At 41.7% G+C, this 18,783-nt stretch overlaps 1 protein-coding gene and 1 pseudogene across 6 annotated transcripts in view; both read left to right on the top strand.

Moving 5' to 3' along the window:
* POT1 (protection of telomeres 1) overlaps nt 1-4,202 on the top strand; it is an 89,449-nt gene extending 85,247 nt beyond the window's left edge. For 5 of the 6 annotated variants that reach the window (XM_084810884.1, XM_084810879.1, XM_084810876.1 and 2 more), the window contains one exon: nt 1,435-4,202. In XM_084810884.1, the coding sequence (XP_084667010.1) occupies nt 1,435-1,544 (110 nt within the window). In that variant the 3' untranslated portion in view covers nt 1,545-4,202. The remainder of the gene's footprint in view (nt 1-1,434) is intronic. The other variant, XR_014784454.1, reaches the window with a different exon arrangement.
* Nucleotides 4,203-14,520: 10,318 nt separating this feature from the next.
* On the top strand, nt 14,521-15,563 carry LOC146340057 (uncharacterized; annotated as a pseudogene).
* The last annotated feature ends 3,220 nt before the right edge of the window (nt 15,564-18,783 follow it).

The raw sequence follows: 18,783 nt of genomic DNA, 5'->3' as shown, positions 1-18,783 counted from the left end.
AACCAGGTTTCAGACCTGGTTTGAGGACAGAAATGGCCTTTGTTGCCCTGATGGATTACTTGTTGGGGAATGGATGGGGGAGGAGTACAACCCTGTTAGTTCTTCTGGACCTCTCAACAGCTTTTGAAACCATCAAAACCATCAACCATGGTCTCGTTCTGGATCACCTGGTTGGGTTGGGTTTGGGAGGCATGGTGTTACGGTGGCTGCAATCCTATATGGCCAGTCCGTCTGAGAAGATGGTGTTGGGAGCTTCTGCTCTGTCCTATGGCCTTTAGGCTGTGGGGTACCACAAAGTTCCATCTTGTCCGCCACACTATTTAACATCTATGTGGAACTACTGGGATAGTCATCCAAAGGCTTGGGCTGCAGGGTCATCAACAGGTGGATAACATGCAGCTCTAATGTTGTTTTCCATCTACTAATCCAAGGGGTAGCTGTGGAAACCCTGAATCCATGCTTGGAGGCAGTTTTGGGATGGATAAGGGCAAACAAGCTGAAGCTTCTGTCAGGACGGAAGTGCTTTTGGCAGGGAAATCTGCTGGTCTGGATAGAGGGATTCTACTGCTATTGGGCAGGGTTACAATTCCCTTATAGAAACTACGTTTATCCTTTGTGGGGTCCTTCTGGAATTATTGCAGTCTGTGGAAGCACAGGTGGTGGAAGTAGTCAGAAGTGCCTTCTATCAACTTCGGTCAGTATGTCTGCTGCAGACTTACCTAGGGAAAGCAGACCTGACCTCAGTTATGCCCCAGACTAGACTGCTGTAATGTGCTCTTTTGGGGACTGCCTTGGAAGATGTAGCAGAAACCTCGGCTGCTATGGTATGTGGCCCCTCAAGTTTTCATTGGGGCTAGATGGTCAGATCATGATACACAAGGGTTTCAGAAACTCATATATTTTGCCTAGCTTTTAATTAGAAGTTTTAATGGTATTTGTTGCTGATCTATAGTTTAAAATTGTATTTTATTGGAACTTATTTTACTTAAAATTGTTATTTATATTTAATATGTTGTTGTTGTTATTTTGTATGTTTATGCTGTAAGCCTCCTTCAGAATGCTATGGTCTGGAAAGGTGGTTAAGAAATGGATTAAGGGTGCAGTGTTATGCATGTGTAGATAGAGAAAAGTCCTACAACTCCCAGCATTCCCTGGCCAGCATGGCTGGATGGAGAATGCTGGGACTTGTAGGACTTTTTTCTGTCTAAATATGCATAGGATTGATAGCATCACTGATGCAATGAATATGGACTTGAGCACGCTCCGGGAGAGAGCGCAGGACAGGAAGACCTGGCGTGCTATGGTCCATGGGGTCACGAAGAGTCGGACACGACTGAACAACAAATGCATAGGATTGCACCTAGGTCGTGCTTATAGTTAACTATGAAATACATACATCCACATTAAAACTGATAATTTGCTTTTGATTTGTAGGTGAGTTGCCATGGCTGGAATGCTTCATCAAATCTTATTATGTCCGGGATGGATCAGAAGAACAACTGTGCTATCAGATTTTTGACACTATGATTGCTGAAGATATGTAGCCACTTAGAAGATTCAAGGGTTGTAATACTTTTTTAAACTTCATTTAAATCTATAAACAATACAGATAGTTTTATAAAGAGTGTGGTTTTCTATTAGATATGCAAATAGATAACTATGTTCTGAATCAATGTGAGACATAAAAGGAGTTTGGCATGTTGTGTCTGTCAGTGTAAAATCGATGCATGTTCATTGAAAGTTCTTTGCATTTCTTCAGGATTTGGTAGTGCACAACCAGTTAGTGGTTCACTGTCCCCAAAGTCTCAACTCCCAATCCCACCAAATATTCCTAGTAAACTGAGTATATCCGATTATGGCTTTCAGAATCAAACAGTAAGCTCTAAAGCTTACAATATAACCCTTTTTCTTACTAATGTAGCAAGGGCCACTCAGCTGTGTGGTTGAGAACCTGAAAGAATTGTGAGCATGCCCTCTGCTCTGCTGTATAGCCGTCTTTTGATCCAGGAAGGGTGGAGTCCGTGAGGTGCACGATGTAGCCAGTTGTAAGGGCTGCAGGAACGGGCCCAGTCTTTAAGCTGGCACCTTTTCAAGTCTGCCTTTGATAAGAGTTGGATCATTGGGTCTTGCTTCTGTGCTAGTTGCCTGTATAAGGTTCCCCCCTGTATTGTTGTACAGGATCCCACTTTATCCATTGCAGTGCAATAGATCCATGTGTCGAGAGGCTTGGGCTGCACAAATATTTTGTTTCCACAGTGGTGATGTCATCTTGTTCACACAGAATATATAGGGATAGATAGATAAATAACTAAATATGTGACCTCTTGTTCATTAAAATACTCCTGATCATGCATTATAAACACATGCACTAGAACAGTAGTATTTGAATCTGATTCTGGTCATACAAAATGAAGGGATGATTAAATTACAAAAGAATTACTACCAAATGCCTTTCAGATAAGGGCTGTGTCTGTTAGTACTTTTAACTGTGTCTGCTTACCAGATCGCTCTGCACGTGATCTAGGCAGCTAAATTTGGCCTTGGATTATACTCCTGCTGATCTGCTTTTCTCCTTTGTATAATCTGATTTAGGTGCCAGTTTTAGAGATGGGGGCTTTCAAACTAGTAAGTCACTATACTAATTGGCTCCCAGGGTGAAACAAATTACTCAGGGTTGCTTCTGTATACCCGCAGTCCAGTGGTATTTTTAAATATATATATGCTGCATGCTAGACTTTTAATGCAGAAATTTTCATCCAATGGCCAATTAAATATTAAAATTCGTTCCATGCTTGCATCAACAACAATGTATTCCAGGCCACATCAAAATATTTAATATTGCGCTCATAGCTAAATTTCTCTTGAGGCAGATCACATAGTTTCTGAGAGATAATAAAAATAAATGATTCTTACTGTAGTCTCTTCCAATTGTCTTTTTTTCTGTAATTTACATTCTGATCTACAGAAACTTTTATCTATAAAACTAGTGGTTGCAGGTGCTTTGTCAATTATTGTGAGGGTAGAATCTGGTCAGAGTCTATTTGTTCAGCTGCAAAGTGAAGAGAACTGCTTTCTCAAATGTTAGTTTGCTTGCCAAGGAACGTATGACTCTGGCCGTAATTCTAAAGGCAGCTGCTTGTCAGCATCACAAAACATTGTGAGATCAGTGAAATATTAAAATGTTTAATCAGTGGGATCAAGTGTTTGCAATGGGATTAAGTGTTTACAATGCTTAATCCCATTGATTTCAATGAGATTTAATGCAGAACTATGACTTGGATTAGTCAAGGCCCACATTCCTGAGCTCCATGCAAGCACACATGGCCTTATTATTCATTGAACACTCCCTATGCACCTGATTAAAGCTCACATGCAAGATTCCTGAGAATGGAAGAACATGTGGCAGAACCTGTTTGCATGGTGCTGCATGAACATGTCAGAGCTGCTGTATGCACAACAGGATCACTGGAGTAAAGTTGTAATGCCTGAAACATGTTGGTGGAATCCACTCTGAAAAGATTGTTTCCAAATATTTGTTTGCTTTGTGGCATATGATTTACAATAGTTTAACTAGGATTAAATACAACAACCATATTTCAATGCGTACACTGTGTTGTAAACATTTTATGCACATGCACTCTAAAATTATCTCAGAATTCAGGAGGAACTGTGTTAATACCATCATTTTAAAAACCTTATTCATTGTAGGAGTAAACTCAGTTCAGTGTGTACGGCAATTTATGACAGACAACTTGTGCAGTGTAAAACTTGGATATGTCAGGATATTTCATATTGTAAGTACTTGTTTTCAATAAACACTTTTTATATTATTATTCTTAATAGACATCTTTTCGTAATTTTCTAATATTTACCCTAGGCCTCTAATCTCCTACTTGCTCATGGCAATTAAACAATTGCTTCTTGAGGATGGCTTTGTAAATTTTTTTTCTTCCAGGCCATTGACATGTCACTGACTGCTGACATTGCTGTCTGTAGGCAGGTGGGCTAGAAATATTTTGATGCTGTTTTCAAGACTCACTTTGCTAATTAATCCTTTTGTTGCTGTGTACAAAGTGTCTGTTTGGTTCTGGGACATTAAAGCCCATATCAGTCAGAGTGTGTGCCCAGATCAAAATTGCCCATTTTATAAAAAGTAACATGTAGAACAGCTCAAAATTCATGAATAAAAATGGTCTACAGATATGTGTATTGAATGTTTATTAAACCTGAAGACAAAAAGATCCTTCTCCTGTTACTAATGCTTCGTTAGGTTACTTCAGCTTTGACCTGCAAAGTTCCCTTCTAACTGACAAGTTCACTGTCGGCATCACTGACTATGTTCATCCTTCTGGGACTAGTTGCTTTGGGGCTTTCTAAGAAAACTTATTTCAACCTGTTTCAAGAACGTTTTCAAAAAATACCTTAGATAACCTGGTTTGCCTTCGGCTTTATGAGTCTTGTTCAATATTTCATTTCAATCATGGCAGTCTTTCACTGTTTTTCTTTTTTGGTAGAAAAAGAAATCTTTCCTCATTTGATTAAAACAAGATGTTGCTCATTCTCATTTGAACATCAGTTTGACAGTAAAAGGGGAGACTTGGAAAGCTTACATGTTACAAGAGATTTAAGGAAAGATGCTCACCAGACAGGTTTATTTAAAGGCAGAGGTTTATTTATAAATCATTGAAACATGAACTATACATTCAGCCGTATATTACTTTCATTGATACAAGTTTGGGTTATATAAATTGTGGTAACTTTCATTTATAGGGTTGGATCCAGATTTAGGCACATGCAACTGGGCTGGTGGAAGCAGACTTTCCACTCCTCCTGTGGGGAGTGTGCTTTTATAGACTGACTTCCACTATAGCAACACCATCAGCCATAAATATATTCAATATGTGAAGAATGTTTAATTTGACTTTTATGATCAAATAAACGAGGTTCTTAAAATAACTAAGAAACATGACATCAATGTAATTTTAGGAGATTTTAATGCAAAAGTAGGGGAAGGAAAAGTCAGTGAGTATGTTGGAGCATACAGGTTAGGTAACAGAGGGGAAAAGCTGATAGAGTTCTGTCAAATGAAAGATTTGGTTATAACAAATACATGGTTTAAACTTCTGAAAAGAAGACTATATACATGGACATCACCTAGACATACAAAAGAGAATATCATCAGAAATCAAATTGATTTTATCATCATTAATAAAAGATACAGTAATGCCATCAAGTCAGTAAAAACATATCCAGGCGCTGATGTGAAATCAGATCATAACCAACTTGTTGCAGTTTTTGATATAAGATTAAAGAAATTAAGAGAGAGAATAACACAAAACTTAAATATCGATATGTTTAGAAATACTGAAATAAAAGAAGTGAAGAGAAAAATAAAGGAGAATCTACAAAGTATTAAGAGCAACAATGAAACCCACTGAAATGTCACCGAAAGGTGGAATGAAATAAAAGCTATATTGAAAGCAAGTGAGTCTAATTTAAAAAATAATAGATTTAAAGGAAAGCGAAAATGGATGACCTCTGAAATCCTGGCTTTGATGGAAGAAAGAAGAAAATATAAGGGACGTGACTTAATAAAATATGCATAAAATAATAAAGTATAAGATCATAGAAGCAGAAGGAATTTATGGTAGACAGATGTAAAGAAAATGAAGAACTAGAAAGCAAGCATGACACATTCGGTTTACATAAAAAAGTAAAGGAAGTGACAGCTGTAGTGAAAAAGGAACAGTGGTTTACTAAAAGATAAATGGAACAATTATAGTAGAATTATCACAAAAACCTAAGGGATGGGAAGAATACATTACAGAATTATTCGATGATATAAGACCAGAGTTGAATAAAGAGGATGGAGTTAGAGATTGACATGATATAATGTGTGAGGAGGTAGAATATGCTATCAGGAACATAAAGGAAAAAAATGGCTGTTGGCCCTGATAAGATACCATTTGAATTACTCAAGTTAATTGACAGGAATGAAATACAACTCTTGGTACATTTATATAATACTATCTATAAAACTGGTATCATATGAAGAGCATGGCTTAAATCAACGTTTGTAGTATTGCCCAAAAAAGACAATGCTAAAGAATGCTCTGAATACAGAACAATCGGCCTTATGTGCCATACATTAAGAATATTTCTCAAAATTATTCCCAATTGAATGTATAAGAAATTAGAACTCCATATAAGTGAAATACAGTTTGGATTTAGAAGCGGGATGGAAACAAGAGAAGCATTATTTGGGGTTAACACCTTAATTCAAAGATGTCTTGATATGAATAAAGACATATACTTGGGATTTATTGATTATGAGAAGGCATTTGATAAAGTTCATCACGAGTGATTGATTGACATGCTGATTATAAGAAAATTTGTATTGGAATCAAACAGCCTCAGTTCGTATAGATGGAGAATTATCTGAAGAAATTCAAATACAAAGAGGAGTAAGACAAGGCTGTGTCCTATCACCTATGCTGTTCAATTTATATTCTGAAGCTATATTTAATGAAGCACTTGCCAAACAAATGACTGGCATAAACATCAATAGAAAAATAATTAACACAGTTCAATATGCTGATGACACCATAGTAATGACAGATAACATATCTGACTTACAAAAATTACTAGATCAAATTAATAAAGTAAGTAATGAGTATGGTCTTAAAATAAATATCAAGAAAACAGAATATATGGTGGTAAGCCTTTTACTGCATTTAATATGATAAATATGCCAACTGAGCAAGTCACAAAATACAAATACCTAGGAATTTGGCTCAATGAAAGAAATGAACAAACACGAAAGTGGAGATGGCAAGAACAGTGCTTGCTAAAATGAAACAATTACATAATCAGGACCTTAATCTTGCAGTAAGGATTGGGATGGTAAGACACTACGTGTTCTCAATATTATTTTACAGAGTGGAGGTTTGGACACTTAAAAAGAACGATCTGAGGAAAATCGAATCCTTTGAAATGTGGATATACCGACGCATACGGAAAATACCATGGACTGATCGAGTAACACATGCGAACGTACTATGCAGAGTAAGCAAACAAACAGAATTGGTAAAGACCATCAAGAGAAGAAAGTTACAATATCTTGGTCATATTATCTGAGGCAAAAAATCACTAAAGTTGATGTAATTGCGTTACGTAATTCCAGTTGTGCCACTGAACAATGGGAGAGTGGGGAGAACCCTCAAAATAAAGTCAGAACAAATACCATAATTAGAATGGTATTGCTCCCTTTTAAAATATCAGCATACTTACATAAGCTTATGTTAAAGGATATATTTGATTGTGACTGCAAATATTATGCACGAAGGCAGCATTTTACGTCTGATGGGCTTTCAGGCACTGTAAAATGCATTACTGAAAGCTTAAAAGGCATATTCTTCCTTATAATAGCAGTGCATAATTTCACCTAGTGGGCAGTTGATTTTAATGGGATTTAGACATTATCCTCAGTAGGAGAATTTAACATTTAGGCCTAAATAATAGCCTGTATTACACAATGCAGCCTAAGGAAAGGATTTGAATACTAAGTCAAGGCTCCAGAAATTAGAAAAACCAACTGCCATTATTGCCCAGTGATGTTTGATGAAATGTAAGCCGAAGCCCTGTGGCCTTAGCATTGTTTCATTTAGGGATTGCTTTTTTTTCATCTCATTGAAACTGTAAAATCTCACCAGGAATTTATCTCAAGGCAGATTCTTTATTAAATAACTGGCAAGCAGACTTGGCTTCACATGGGTGGTGAATAGCCCTTACCTCGATACAGTGAAGGCTGCCAGGAAATTCACGCCGCTGTCAAAGTTGGAGGCTTTATGGCTGCCCTGTCAGAATGAAACCATACCTATTGGCACCCCTAGGCATAGTCCCTGCCTCATGCACACCTGTGCCCCCTGAGGGAAAGGTCTTCCCACTCCTTTCCTCTGAGGAGAGGCTGCCCCACAGCAGCAGGGAGGCACATCACTCTGTCCCTCTGCCTGCTAAATAGCCCTTAGTTTGATACAGCAAAACCTTCAATCAAACCTATGCAGTTGTCAGCTGGACACATTGTGCCCACCCCATCTGAGCGAAGCCATGCCTCCTGGCACCTCAGGCATGACCCCAGCCAGGAGCACCACTGCAGATTGCTGAGGGAGGGCTCTGTCCACCCCCATGAGGAGGGGCTGCCCCACAGCAGGGGGGGAGAGAGGAGGAAGGCACATAATTACATCCCTTGGCCTTACAAACTTCCCTGGCTTTGAATTATATGGGCTGCAAAGAAATGTGCTGGTTAGGGTAGTCTGCCCCTAGTGACTGAAGATGTATTGGACACAGTTAAATGAATTAAAATTAATTATTATTAAAACAACAACAACAACCCTGAGGTGCTCACCTCTAAGGTCCCCTTAGTATGCATGCCAAGTTTCAGGTGACTAGGTTTCACAGTCTTGGAGCTATAGTGGTGACAGAAGGACAGACAGACACACATCCTGTCTCATAATCTTCCAGGCTTGCTCTATCAGCGGTAGGAAACCTGTGGGCCGAGGGTATGCAGTAAGGAAAACCATCCAGTATTATAATAGCAATACCAGCTTCTAGTAGTAAGATAATGGGAGAAACAAACCAAATGTGAAACTTTGCCTGTAAGACATGTTTCTATTTTCTTCACACACTTATATGTGATTCCTGTCAGATGCTTTCAGACCAGAAGTGCTCAGAGGCAAACATGATGAAGAAAGATGGAGTTGCATTTTTGATGTGAACATACTTTTAATGAAACTTTGGTGGTGTAAAATGCAAAGCTGCATGATTGGCATGGAATTAATTTTAAAAAAATACAATCTGAAAAGCGAGACTCCCATATATGTGTTTTCATAAGATCATACAAGCAAATACATTATTTGCACTTCACAAAATTTGAATTTTGAACAATTATGCTGTGTTGTATATCTTCATCTTCGGATAATCTACATTTATGAAATGATTCTCCCATTGAAAAGTTTATTTATCACAGATAAATAAAGCCACAGATGTCCCATCATGGCAAATCTAGAGAATAGCTGTGGGTTGTCAGGCTTTAATTTAGTGATTAAAAATAATAAACTGAGCTTTCAAACAAATATCCGAAATTGCTCACTCCTTTCCACAGTTTTTAATGCCTTGATGCTTAGCAGGATACGGGTTATTAAACTGAAAATAAGTAAAATATAATGAGGCTAATCTAACCAGACATCCCACACAGAGACCTGTCTACATACAAGTGCACACATGTTGTGCATAAAGCTCATCTTCCGAAACTTAGCAGACTCTTATAAGAGGAAAACAGAAGAATGCTGCCTTAATTTGAATACAAAGCTAACAAATAAAGGCAGTCTGTTGAATGGCTGCCAGAGGACCACTCTTGATTTGAAACATTCTCTAGCTGAGGGGCTGTCCTTCCAATTTTGGTTTAAAGGTTAAAAAACCGGTAAGTACTGTTGCCCATCAACAGTTAGCACCCTAACAGCAGACTGAATAGGCAGGCACAGAGGTCACCTGGTGACAGTCATCCACACCATGGTGAGATTACTGTATTTCTATTTAAATTATAATATTTTTCTAAATTTGCATCTGTGCATATAAATTAGCATATGCAGATTTAGCATATGCAGATTATTTGAAAATCATTGTTCTCTTTTGTCTACTTTTTTGATGATGCATTTCCTCTTTTGGGGCGATTAATAAGTGGCCACCTTAGAATTATCTCACACATACATGCTCGTATGTTACCAAGATTGTCGCTCAGGCTCTGCTAAATGGCCAGCCTGGGAACCCAGAGAAAAAAAGGGGATGCTGAGCAGGGCTATGGTGGACATATGTAAAGTCCTGCTTTGAAGTCCTGCTCCAAAGATGCTCAAAACCAGATCCTAGCCTTTGGTTCTCAGACTCTTTTCTGTCCGATCAGAGGGTTATAACTGAGTCATTTCTCTCTCAACAACCCAGAGTTCTGGGTTTGGATGTCAGAGAACAACCCAGGGACAGAGCATCCCTGGGTCATTTAGCTCCCTGAAAGGAGCCAGGCAGTTGGGAGCCAAGCATGCTCACTCACTTCGGCTGACTCCCAAACAATCCATGGTTAACACACTGTTGGTTCATCGTGCAAACCGAGTCATACAGTTTTATGATCCCAATAGTTTGAAACGCAATTTATACAAAATAGTGAAAGTTTTAATATAACATCTAAAACAAAATACACACACACACACACACACGGCCTAATATAAGAAGGCTATGGGGCAAACCCAATACATTTAAAATGTGCAGGTTTTTGAAATTCCTGTTTTTATTGTTGCAGGGCTGATTGTTTTAAAGCATTGTACACTGCCTTGATGGGTTTTTAGCAGATAAATATTAATATCTTCTATATTAATTATTAATTTTATTATTACTAATAATATTATTAGTAGTAGTAATAATAAAATTAATAATTAATATAGAAGAGCCTGCATATGTACTAAAAATATAGGTAAAAGGTACGTAAAGCCTAACAAACACAACTCTCTTGTGCTCACAGGATGTCCCCATTCATGACCATGGAAATGCCAGACCTTGTATGTACCCTTTTGTGCAAATACATTGGATTCCCACAACTGAAATGAAATGGAAGCTCATTACGGTCATAAAATGGAATAATCCCATGTGTGCTATTCTCTGAGCCCATTAGGGGAAGAGTGGCATACAAATGTGATAGTTTTTCAGTAGCTACTTAATCCATATATCATTCATATATAAATCCAGCATGTTAATGCAGTAACAGTTACTGTAAATTAAAATAGGAGTTTCTCGTACTAAAACTAAACGCCAGTTACTGGCCAAGACACTCGGCATGTGAGCTCACTGGCGTTTTATGTATTTAATATGGATGGGTAAGGTCCACCTTCCATACTTCTGCCACCTTCCCCTTAAGATCAATTGCACTTTATTGCTAAACATAACTTTCTCTTGTACTAGTGGTAAAAATGGTACAAGAGCTATTTGGCTTTCCTGCCACATGTTTATAGCCAGGTTTGGCAGACTGTGCTTCCAGTGAGTCCTGGAGAGGTCAGTAGAGCTACCTCCTAAGACGTGGCCAAAGGTGCAGAGTAGGCAATCCTTTTCATTTCACCTACATTAACCATCCTCTCTCTCTTTCTGCCTACTCCTTTTCTCCAGTGGAAGCTGGTGGCTCCGATTTCAGTGGGGCTGTGAATCCATTATGGGTTTCAGGCAGAACCAGCCAGAACTCTAAAGGAGCTATCCTTAGTGCTGAACCCTATCCCCAAAATAATTTCAGCATCTTGGATAGCTTCTTTAGAGTTCTGTTTGGCTCTGACTGAAACCCAGAATGGATTCATATCCCACCAAAATTGGAGCCACCAACCAGCACTGCTTCTTTCCCTCCCCCACTTTCTCCCAGGGTGCCTAGGGAGGGACACAATGCTCTTGCCAGAGGCTTGACCTGATTGCCTCCCCTACTCCTCTCTTCCCTCCCCTCCCCCCCTTCCAGTATTCTGTCCATGTTGGCTTTCCCCCCATCTTTTCCCTCCCACCCTCTTATCTTCCCTCTGAGCTCTCCCCATCTACACCTACACAGGACACATGCTACTTTTGGGCTGCAAGTTCTCCATAGCTTAGGCCAGGGGTACCCAGAACCTCTTTCAGCCTCAGCACCAAATTCCATTTTGGAGAAGCTTTTGGTGGCCACATTCCAGTAGTGAGCAGGGGCAGGCCCATAGGCCAAAGGAGTGGTTCCAAAATGGTCAACCATACCAGCATATTTTTAGTTTAAAGCTCTCGCTGCAGTAACGAAGCCTTGGGAGAGGCGTTTCAACCTTTCAGAATATGGAAAAACTGCACAAAAGTGGGGAAACCACCAAATGGATGGTGACTGGGGGAAAGGAGGTGGGGCCACGGGGAGTAGGTGTGGCCATCTGGGGAGCCCCAGAGTACTGGATTGGGACCCTTTGAGAATCTGCACAACTCGTCTAGGCTATAGAATACAATTGTTTCAACAGTGTTAGAGGATACTTTTTGCATAGAATCATGGAATACTAGGGTTGGAAGGCACCTGTAAGACCATCGAGTCCAACCCCCTGCCCAATGCAGGAATCCAAGTCAAAGATGGCTGTCCAGCCTCGTCTTGAATGCCTCCAGTGTGGGAGAGCCCACCACCTCCCTAGGTAATGGGTTCCATTGTCATATTGCTCTAACAGTCAGGACATTTTCCCTGATGTTCAGCCAGAATCTGGCTTCCCGTAATGTGCACTCAGATGATTGATAGAGATCCTGGCCTTCCTCTCTGTAGCAGCATCTTCTAGAAGGCAGCATCTTCTAGGCTGGACGATTCTAGTTTCAGGTATACTTTCTTGGATAAAGGGGGTTTTGCTATTTTTCATGGGGGACCCAGCAAGATGACAGGCATCCACCAACAGGACATCTGCAGCTCATTAAAAGAGTGTCCAAAAAACATTTTAACATTAAAATGTGTATTAATGTGGATTATTCTTTACGTGTATGTGCCCCATAAGGTAGCCACTTACATAATCCCATAATCATAAATATGCTTGTCCTGTGTACAATATAGGATATACTATAATTGCATGATGGTGTAATGTTATTATAAGTGTTGTTTCAAACAACATACATCTGTATCTGTTAGTGAATTACATGATGCTATTTCCAGCATTCTCTCCAGTGCCTGTTTGCACTGCAGGAGCAGGCTGGCTAGCATCCTGCCATTTTATTTTGGCCGAACTCCAGCCTTCTCTCATTAACAGTGGACTCAAACAGGATAGCGCGCATGGTGTATATTGCAGGATCACCTTCCAAAACAGCGGTTTTCTGAAACACCATGTTGAGACTATATAGAACTGCAGAGTAATCACTGTGGGTGTATTTCTATGCCTGCCACAAATTTTAACTAGGCTTTACTGCTTTTAACAAACTACCAATACCAATCAAAATGGAAAACATGCCTTTAATTCTGTAAAAAAAAGAAAAGAAAAGAAGTGACTTAATTTGCAAGGAAAATCAAGAAGAGAACAAGTTATCAGAGGTGCCTAAGTGATCTCTTATTTAAGCCCATCGCATTTTGAAGACTGCGAGCTCCTTCATCGGGGCAATCTGGAGAAGATAGCAATTATACAAAGTAAATAACTTTGCACATACATTTTAATGAACAAAACATTGCAATGCTGTTAGAGATAAAAATATAATTTAAAAGAAAGCAGTATCTTGTAAAAGAAGTAAAAGTACAAACATAAAGAAAAGAGGAAGGAACAACATAGATAATAAAAGCTACTATTATAAGCCTGAATAAAGCATTTTTAAAAAGCAAACATTATTACAAGTCAGAACACCAAAATTCATGTATTTATTTGTTACATTTTTATACCGCCCAATAGCCAAAGCTCTCTGGGCAGTTCACAATGAAATACCACTGTAAGCTCTTAGTAAAAACCTAACTGTTTTAAATTAATGAATACCATAAACAATTCAAATGCTGCAGACACAGACAGCTTACTAAGTTGGTGGCTATCCTTCATGCACCATCAGATCAGCTGTATGTGAAAATGTTCTGTACAGTGCTGCCAATGAGCTTCATGTGACATTTAAACAATGCATGGTAATGCATGCTAATTAAAGAGACAGAGATCTATATTGTTAGGCAGTGAATTCATGAGTGACACTCTGTTTATGAGTATGGGATCAAACATTTTCTCATGAATAACAGCTTGCTCGTACATATAACATAAAACACATTGCATATACTTTAATTGCATGGGCCTATTCCATACTATTTATATTCTCCAAGCACTTGTTCCCAACAGAGGTAAGTTATCTCTTCACTGAGGCCAAGAGGTGATAAACTCTTCAGCTGGAAAATCCAGAACATCTCCCTCTGGAACAAGAGCCTCTCATTAGGCACTTGCAGCTTTTCAATGACCCAAAAGACAAGATTATTCAGTTGTATGTATTGTCTTTGTGCATATTCCTGAAAATGACCCAGTTTTCAGAAGGGGGCCTTTTTCTCACCCCATGCAATGAATGGAGAAATGACTCCATTCAGTTGTATGGGGATGGGGAGAGGGGAAGAGAGAGGAGAGAGGACAGAACGAGGAGCCAGAGGGAAAGGAAGAGGGACCAGAGAGATAGAAAGAAGAGCCAGAGAAAGTGCAGGGGGAGGGGTGGAGTGAGAGAGCAAGAAAGAATGAATGAAGCCAGAGAGGGGGGAGGGAAAGAAAGAAAAACAGAGAGAGAAAGGCCCATTCAAACCAAATAAGAACATAAGAAGAGCCATGCTCCTGCCAGAGACCATCCAGCTGTGAGTCCTGCAGGACCTGGACCCTGTTCCTCTGCTTGGCTTTCTGGTGGCCTGAGTATGTGCCTGGGAGGGAGGGGCCAATTGGGGGGACCTGAGAGGGGCCAATCAGTGTAATAACAGGTAGAGGGAGATATGGTGTTATGAGGAGAGCTTGCCAGGTAAGGGGAATGAGGCCCAGACAGTTAATGGCTGTGCCGTGTTCTGGTCCTCCCCGCACCCGCAAGTTTAGTAGTTGCCCTACCAGGCCTTTGGGTCTCCAGATGCTGCTTTTGAATGCCAGATCAGTTCAGAATAAGGACCCCGTTATCCATGACTTAATAGTAGATGGAGCGGCCAATCTGGCATATTAACAGAGACCTGGGTGGGTGAGCAGGGAGGAGTCAGTCTCGCCCAGCTATGCCCACCGGGGTACTTGGTCCAGCATCAGGGAAGGCTTGAGGGCCGGGGAGGTGGGGGGGGGTTTGCTATGGTCTATAGGGACTCCATCTCCCTCTGCAGGCTCCCTCTCCATGTGACCACTGGTCTTGAGCATTTGCACCTTGTGTTGGGTCAGCGGGACAGATTAGGGATTCTGTTGGTGTACCGCCCACCCCACTATCAACAGACTCTGGAGGTGTGCTGACAGAGGTGGTCTCGGATGTGCTGCTGAGATCCTCCAGACTTGGTTCTGGAGGATGTCAACATTCATGCTGAGGGCACCTTCTCTGGGGTGGCTCAGGATTTCATGGTCTCCATGGCAGCCATGGGACTGTCCCAACATGTCAATGGCCCAACACATGTAGCGAGGCATACTCTAGACCTGGTTTTCTCAACTGGCCATGGAGATGGTGATCTGAAGGTGGGAAAATTTGCATCAGTCCCTTTGTTGTGGTCAGATCACTGCTTGCTGAGGTTTAGACTTACAGCAGAAGTTCCCCTCTGCAAGGGTGGGGGACCTATTAAGATGGTCCGCCCCTGGAGGCTAATGGATCCAAATGGTTCCCAGAGGGCTTTGTGGGGGGGGGGGATTCCAGCTGGCGCTCCTGTCGAAGACCTGGTCAACCTGTGGAATGCAAAAATGACCCGGGTGGTTGACACGATCGCTCCTGAGTGCCCTCTCCAGAGTATAGCTTGTACAGCTGTGTGGTATACCCCAGAGCTGAGGGTGATGGAACAAAATAGGAGACAGCTTGAGTGCAGGTGGAGAAAAACTCTAAGTGGATGCAATTGAACCCTGATGTGTGCCTATGGCCAGGTATCTTTAAAGGAAGTGAGAGTGGCAAGGAAAAAATATTTCAGTGTCTCTATTCAGTTGTCCATATGCCACCCAGAGGAGCTTTTTAGGGTTGTCCAGGGTCATTTACATTCTGGCTAGGGGTGTACAGATTCCCCACCGTCCATTCCAGTGGGGAATCTGTGGGGGGGGAGGCAATCCGTTCCTCCCCCCCAGAATCCTCCAGAGAGGCTCTGCTCTGTGAGGATTCCGGGGGAGGGGAGAAACTGGCTTGGGGGCCACTTACCTTCCCTCCTGCTGACCAGATCCGTTCACCTCCTCCCTGCCAATCGCCATGTCTTTTTTTTAAAAAATGGAGATCGGCAGGATGTGCTCATAGACTTAGATGCAAATGCAGCCATGAATCTTGCGTTTAAGTCTATGTGTCCATGGCTCTATTTTGCGTAAAAGTCTATGGGCACATCCTGCCAATCGCCATTAAAAAAAAAAAAAAAGACATGGCAATTGGCAGGGAGGAGGCGAACGGCTCTGGCTGGCAAGAAGCAGCCTACTGCCGTTCCACCTCCAGTCCTCCTTGAGTAGAGGTAAGTGGTCCCGATCTGCTGCGGATTCCTGAGGCCGGATTCCAAAGAATCCGGCCTCATTTGAATCCGCAGCAGATTTCTCTGACATCCCTAATTCTGGCCCTAAGGACACTATGGAGCCATCTGAGGCTTGCTGTAATGCACTGGATGAGCACTTCCAGAATAAAATCTCTTGCATCCACTGGGACTTAGACTCCAGTATTACTGCAGGTGAATCTGGTGAGCTATCCAGAGCACAGCCTTGTCCAGGTTTTTTTGGATGAGTTTCAGTTGGTACAGCTCAAGGATGTGGACAGGTCCGTACAACCACTTCCATATTGGATCCTTGCCCCCATTGGCTAATAAAAACTAACAGCAAGGGAACAGCTGGCTGGGTTAGGGAAGTGATTAATCCCTCTTTGAGAGAGGGAGCAGTCTCGGGCCACCTGAAAGAGGCGATGGTGAGACCACTCCTGAAGAAATCCTCCCTAGACCCAGAAAACCTTAATAATTATAGGCCAGTTGCAAATGTCCCACTCCTGGGCAAGGTCCTTGAGTGAGTGGTTGCCAAGCAGCTCCAAACACTCTTGGATGAGACCGATTATCTGGATCCATTTCAGTCAGAGTTCAGGCCAGGTTTGGCACAGAAACAGCCTTGATCACCCTGTATGATGACCTTCGCGGGAGAAAGACAGGGGGAGTGTAACCCTGTTAGAATCATAGAATCATAGAATCATAGAATAGTAGGGTTGGAAGGGGCCTACAAGGCCATCGAGTCCAACCCCCTGCTCAATGCAGGAATCCAAGTCAGAGCATCCCTGACAAATGGCTGTCCAGCCTCGTCTTAAAGGCCTCCAGTGTGGGAGAGCCCACCACCTCCCCAGGTAATTGGTTCCATTGCCGTATTGCTCTGACACTCAGGAAGTTTTTCCTGATGTTCAGCCGGAATCTGGCTTCCTGTAACTTGAGCCCATTATTCCGTGTCCTGCACTCTGGGATGATCAAGAAGAGATCCTGGCCTTCTTCTCTGTGACAACCTTTCAAGTACTTGAAGAGTGCTATCATATCTCCCCTCAGTCTTCTCTTCTCAAGGCTAAACATGCCCAGTTCTTTCAGTCTCTCTTCATAGGGCTTTGTTTCCAGTCCCCTGATCATCTTTGTTGCCCTCCTTTGAACCCTCTCCAGCTTGTCTGCATCCTTCTTAAAGTGTGGTGCCCAGAACTGGACACAGTACTCCAGATGAGGCCTAACCAGTGCTGAGTAGAGGGGAACTAGTACTTCCCGGGATTTGGAAGCGATGCTTCTATTAATGCAGCCCAAAATAGCATTTGCCTTTTTTGCAGCCACATCACATTGTTGGCTCATATTCAGCTTGTGATCGACGACAATTCCAAGATCCTTCTCGCTCGTAGTGTGGTTGAGCCACGTATCCCCCATCTTGTAACTGTGCATTTGGTTTCTTTTTCCTAGGTGCAGAACTTGGCATTTGTCCCTATTAAATGCCATTCTGTTGTTTTCTGCCCAGCACTCCAGTCTATCCAGATCACTTTGAATTTTGTTTCTGTCTTCCAAAGTATTAGCTATCCCTCCCAATTTTGTGTCATCTGCAAATTTGATCAGCATTCCCTGCACCTCCTCCTCCAAGTCATTAATAAAAATGTTGAAGAGCACTGGGCCCAGGACTGAGCCCTGCGGTACCCCGCTCGTTACCTCTCCCCAGCTTGAGAAGGTCCCATTGAGAAGCACTCTTTGAGTCCGATTCTGTAGCCAACTGTGGATCCACATGATCGTTGTTTCATCTAGCCCACTTCGAGCAAGTTTGCTCATTAGGATATCATGGGGCACTTTGTCGAAAGCTTTGCTGAAGTCGAGGTATATGATGTCTACAGCATTCCCACGGTCTACAAGGGAGGTGACTTGATCAAAAAATGAGATCAGATTTGTCTGGCAGGACTTGTTTTTGACAAATCCATGTTGGCTTCGAGTAATCACGGCATTGTTGTCAAGGTGCTTCCAGATGGATTGCTTTATGATCTGCTCCAGAATTTTCCCAGGGATTGATGTCAGACTGACTGGTCTGTAGTTCCCAGGTTCCTCCTTTTTACCCTTTTTGAAGATAGGGACAACGTTAGCCCTCCTCCAGTCATCTGGCACTTCCCCCGTCCTCCATGATTTCTCAAAGAGAATAGACAGCGGTTCTGAGAGTTCTTCTGCCAGTTCCTTTATGACTCTAGGATGCAGTTCATCTGGCCCTGGAGATTTGAACTCATTCAAAGTAATGAGGTGTTCCTTGACCATATGCCTGTCGATCTCAAGCTGCAATCCTGCCCCTTCAGCCTGTACTTCGCCTTTGCCAGGGGGGTCATAGACCCTCTTTTGGGAGAAGACTGAGCCAAAGTAGGAATTGAGCACCTCTGCCTTTTCTTTGTCCTCTGTTATCATTTTGCCATCCTTATTTAATAGCTGAACAACCATTTCTTTCCTCTGCCTTTTACTATGCACGTAGCTGAAGAAAGCCTTTTTGTTGTTTTTAGCATCCCTCGCTAACCTCACCTCGTTCTCCGCTTTAGCCTTCCTGACGCCATCCCTGCAATTCTGTGCTACCTGCCTGTACTCTTCCTTTGTTACTTGGCCTTCTTTCCACTTCTTATATG

Source organism: Heloderma suspectum, chromosome 7, assembly GCF_057233095.1.
Source record: "Heloderma suspectum isolate Gila_16-S chromosome 7, 16-S_ref, whole genome shotgun sequence".
Lineage (NCBI taxonomy): Eukaryota > Metazoa > Chordata > Lepidosauria > Squamata > Helodermatidae > Heloderma > Heloderma suspectum.
The sequence above is the reverse complement of the archived record's forward strand: the minus strand, read 5'-3'. Positions and strand labels throughout refer to the sequence as shown.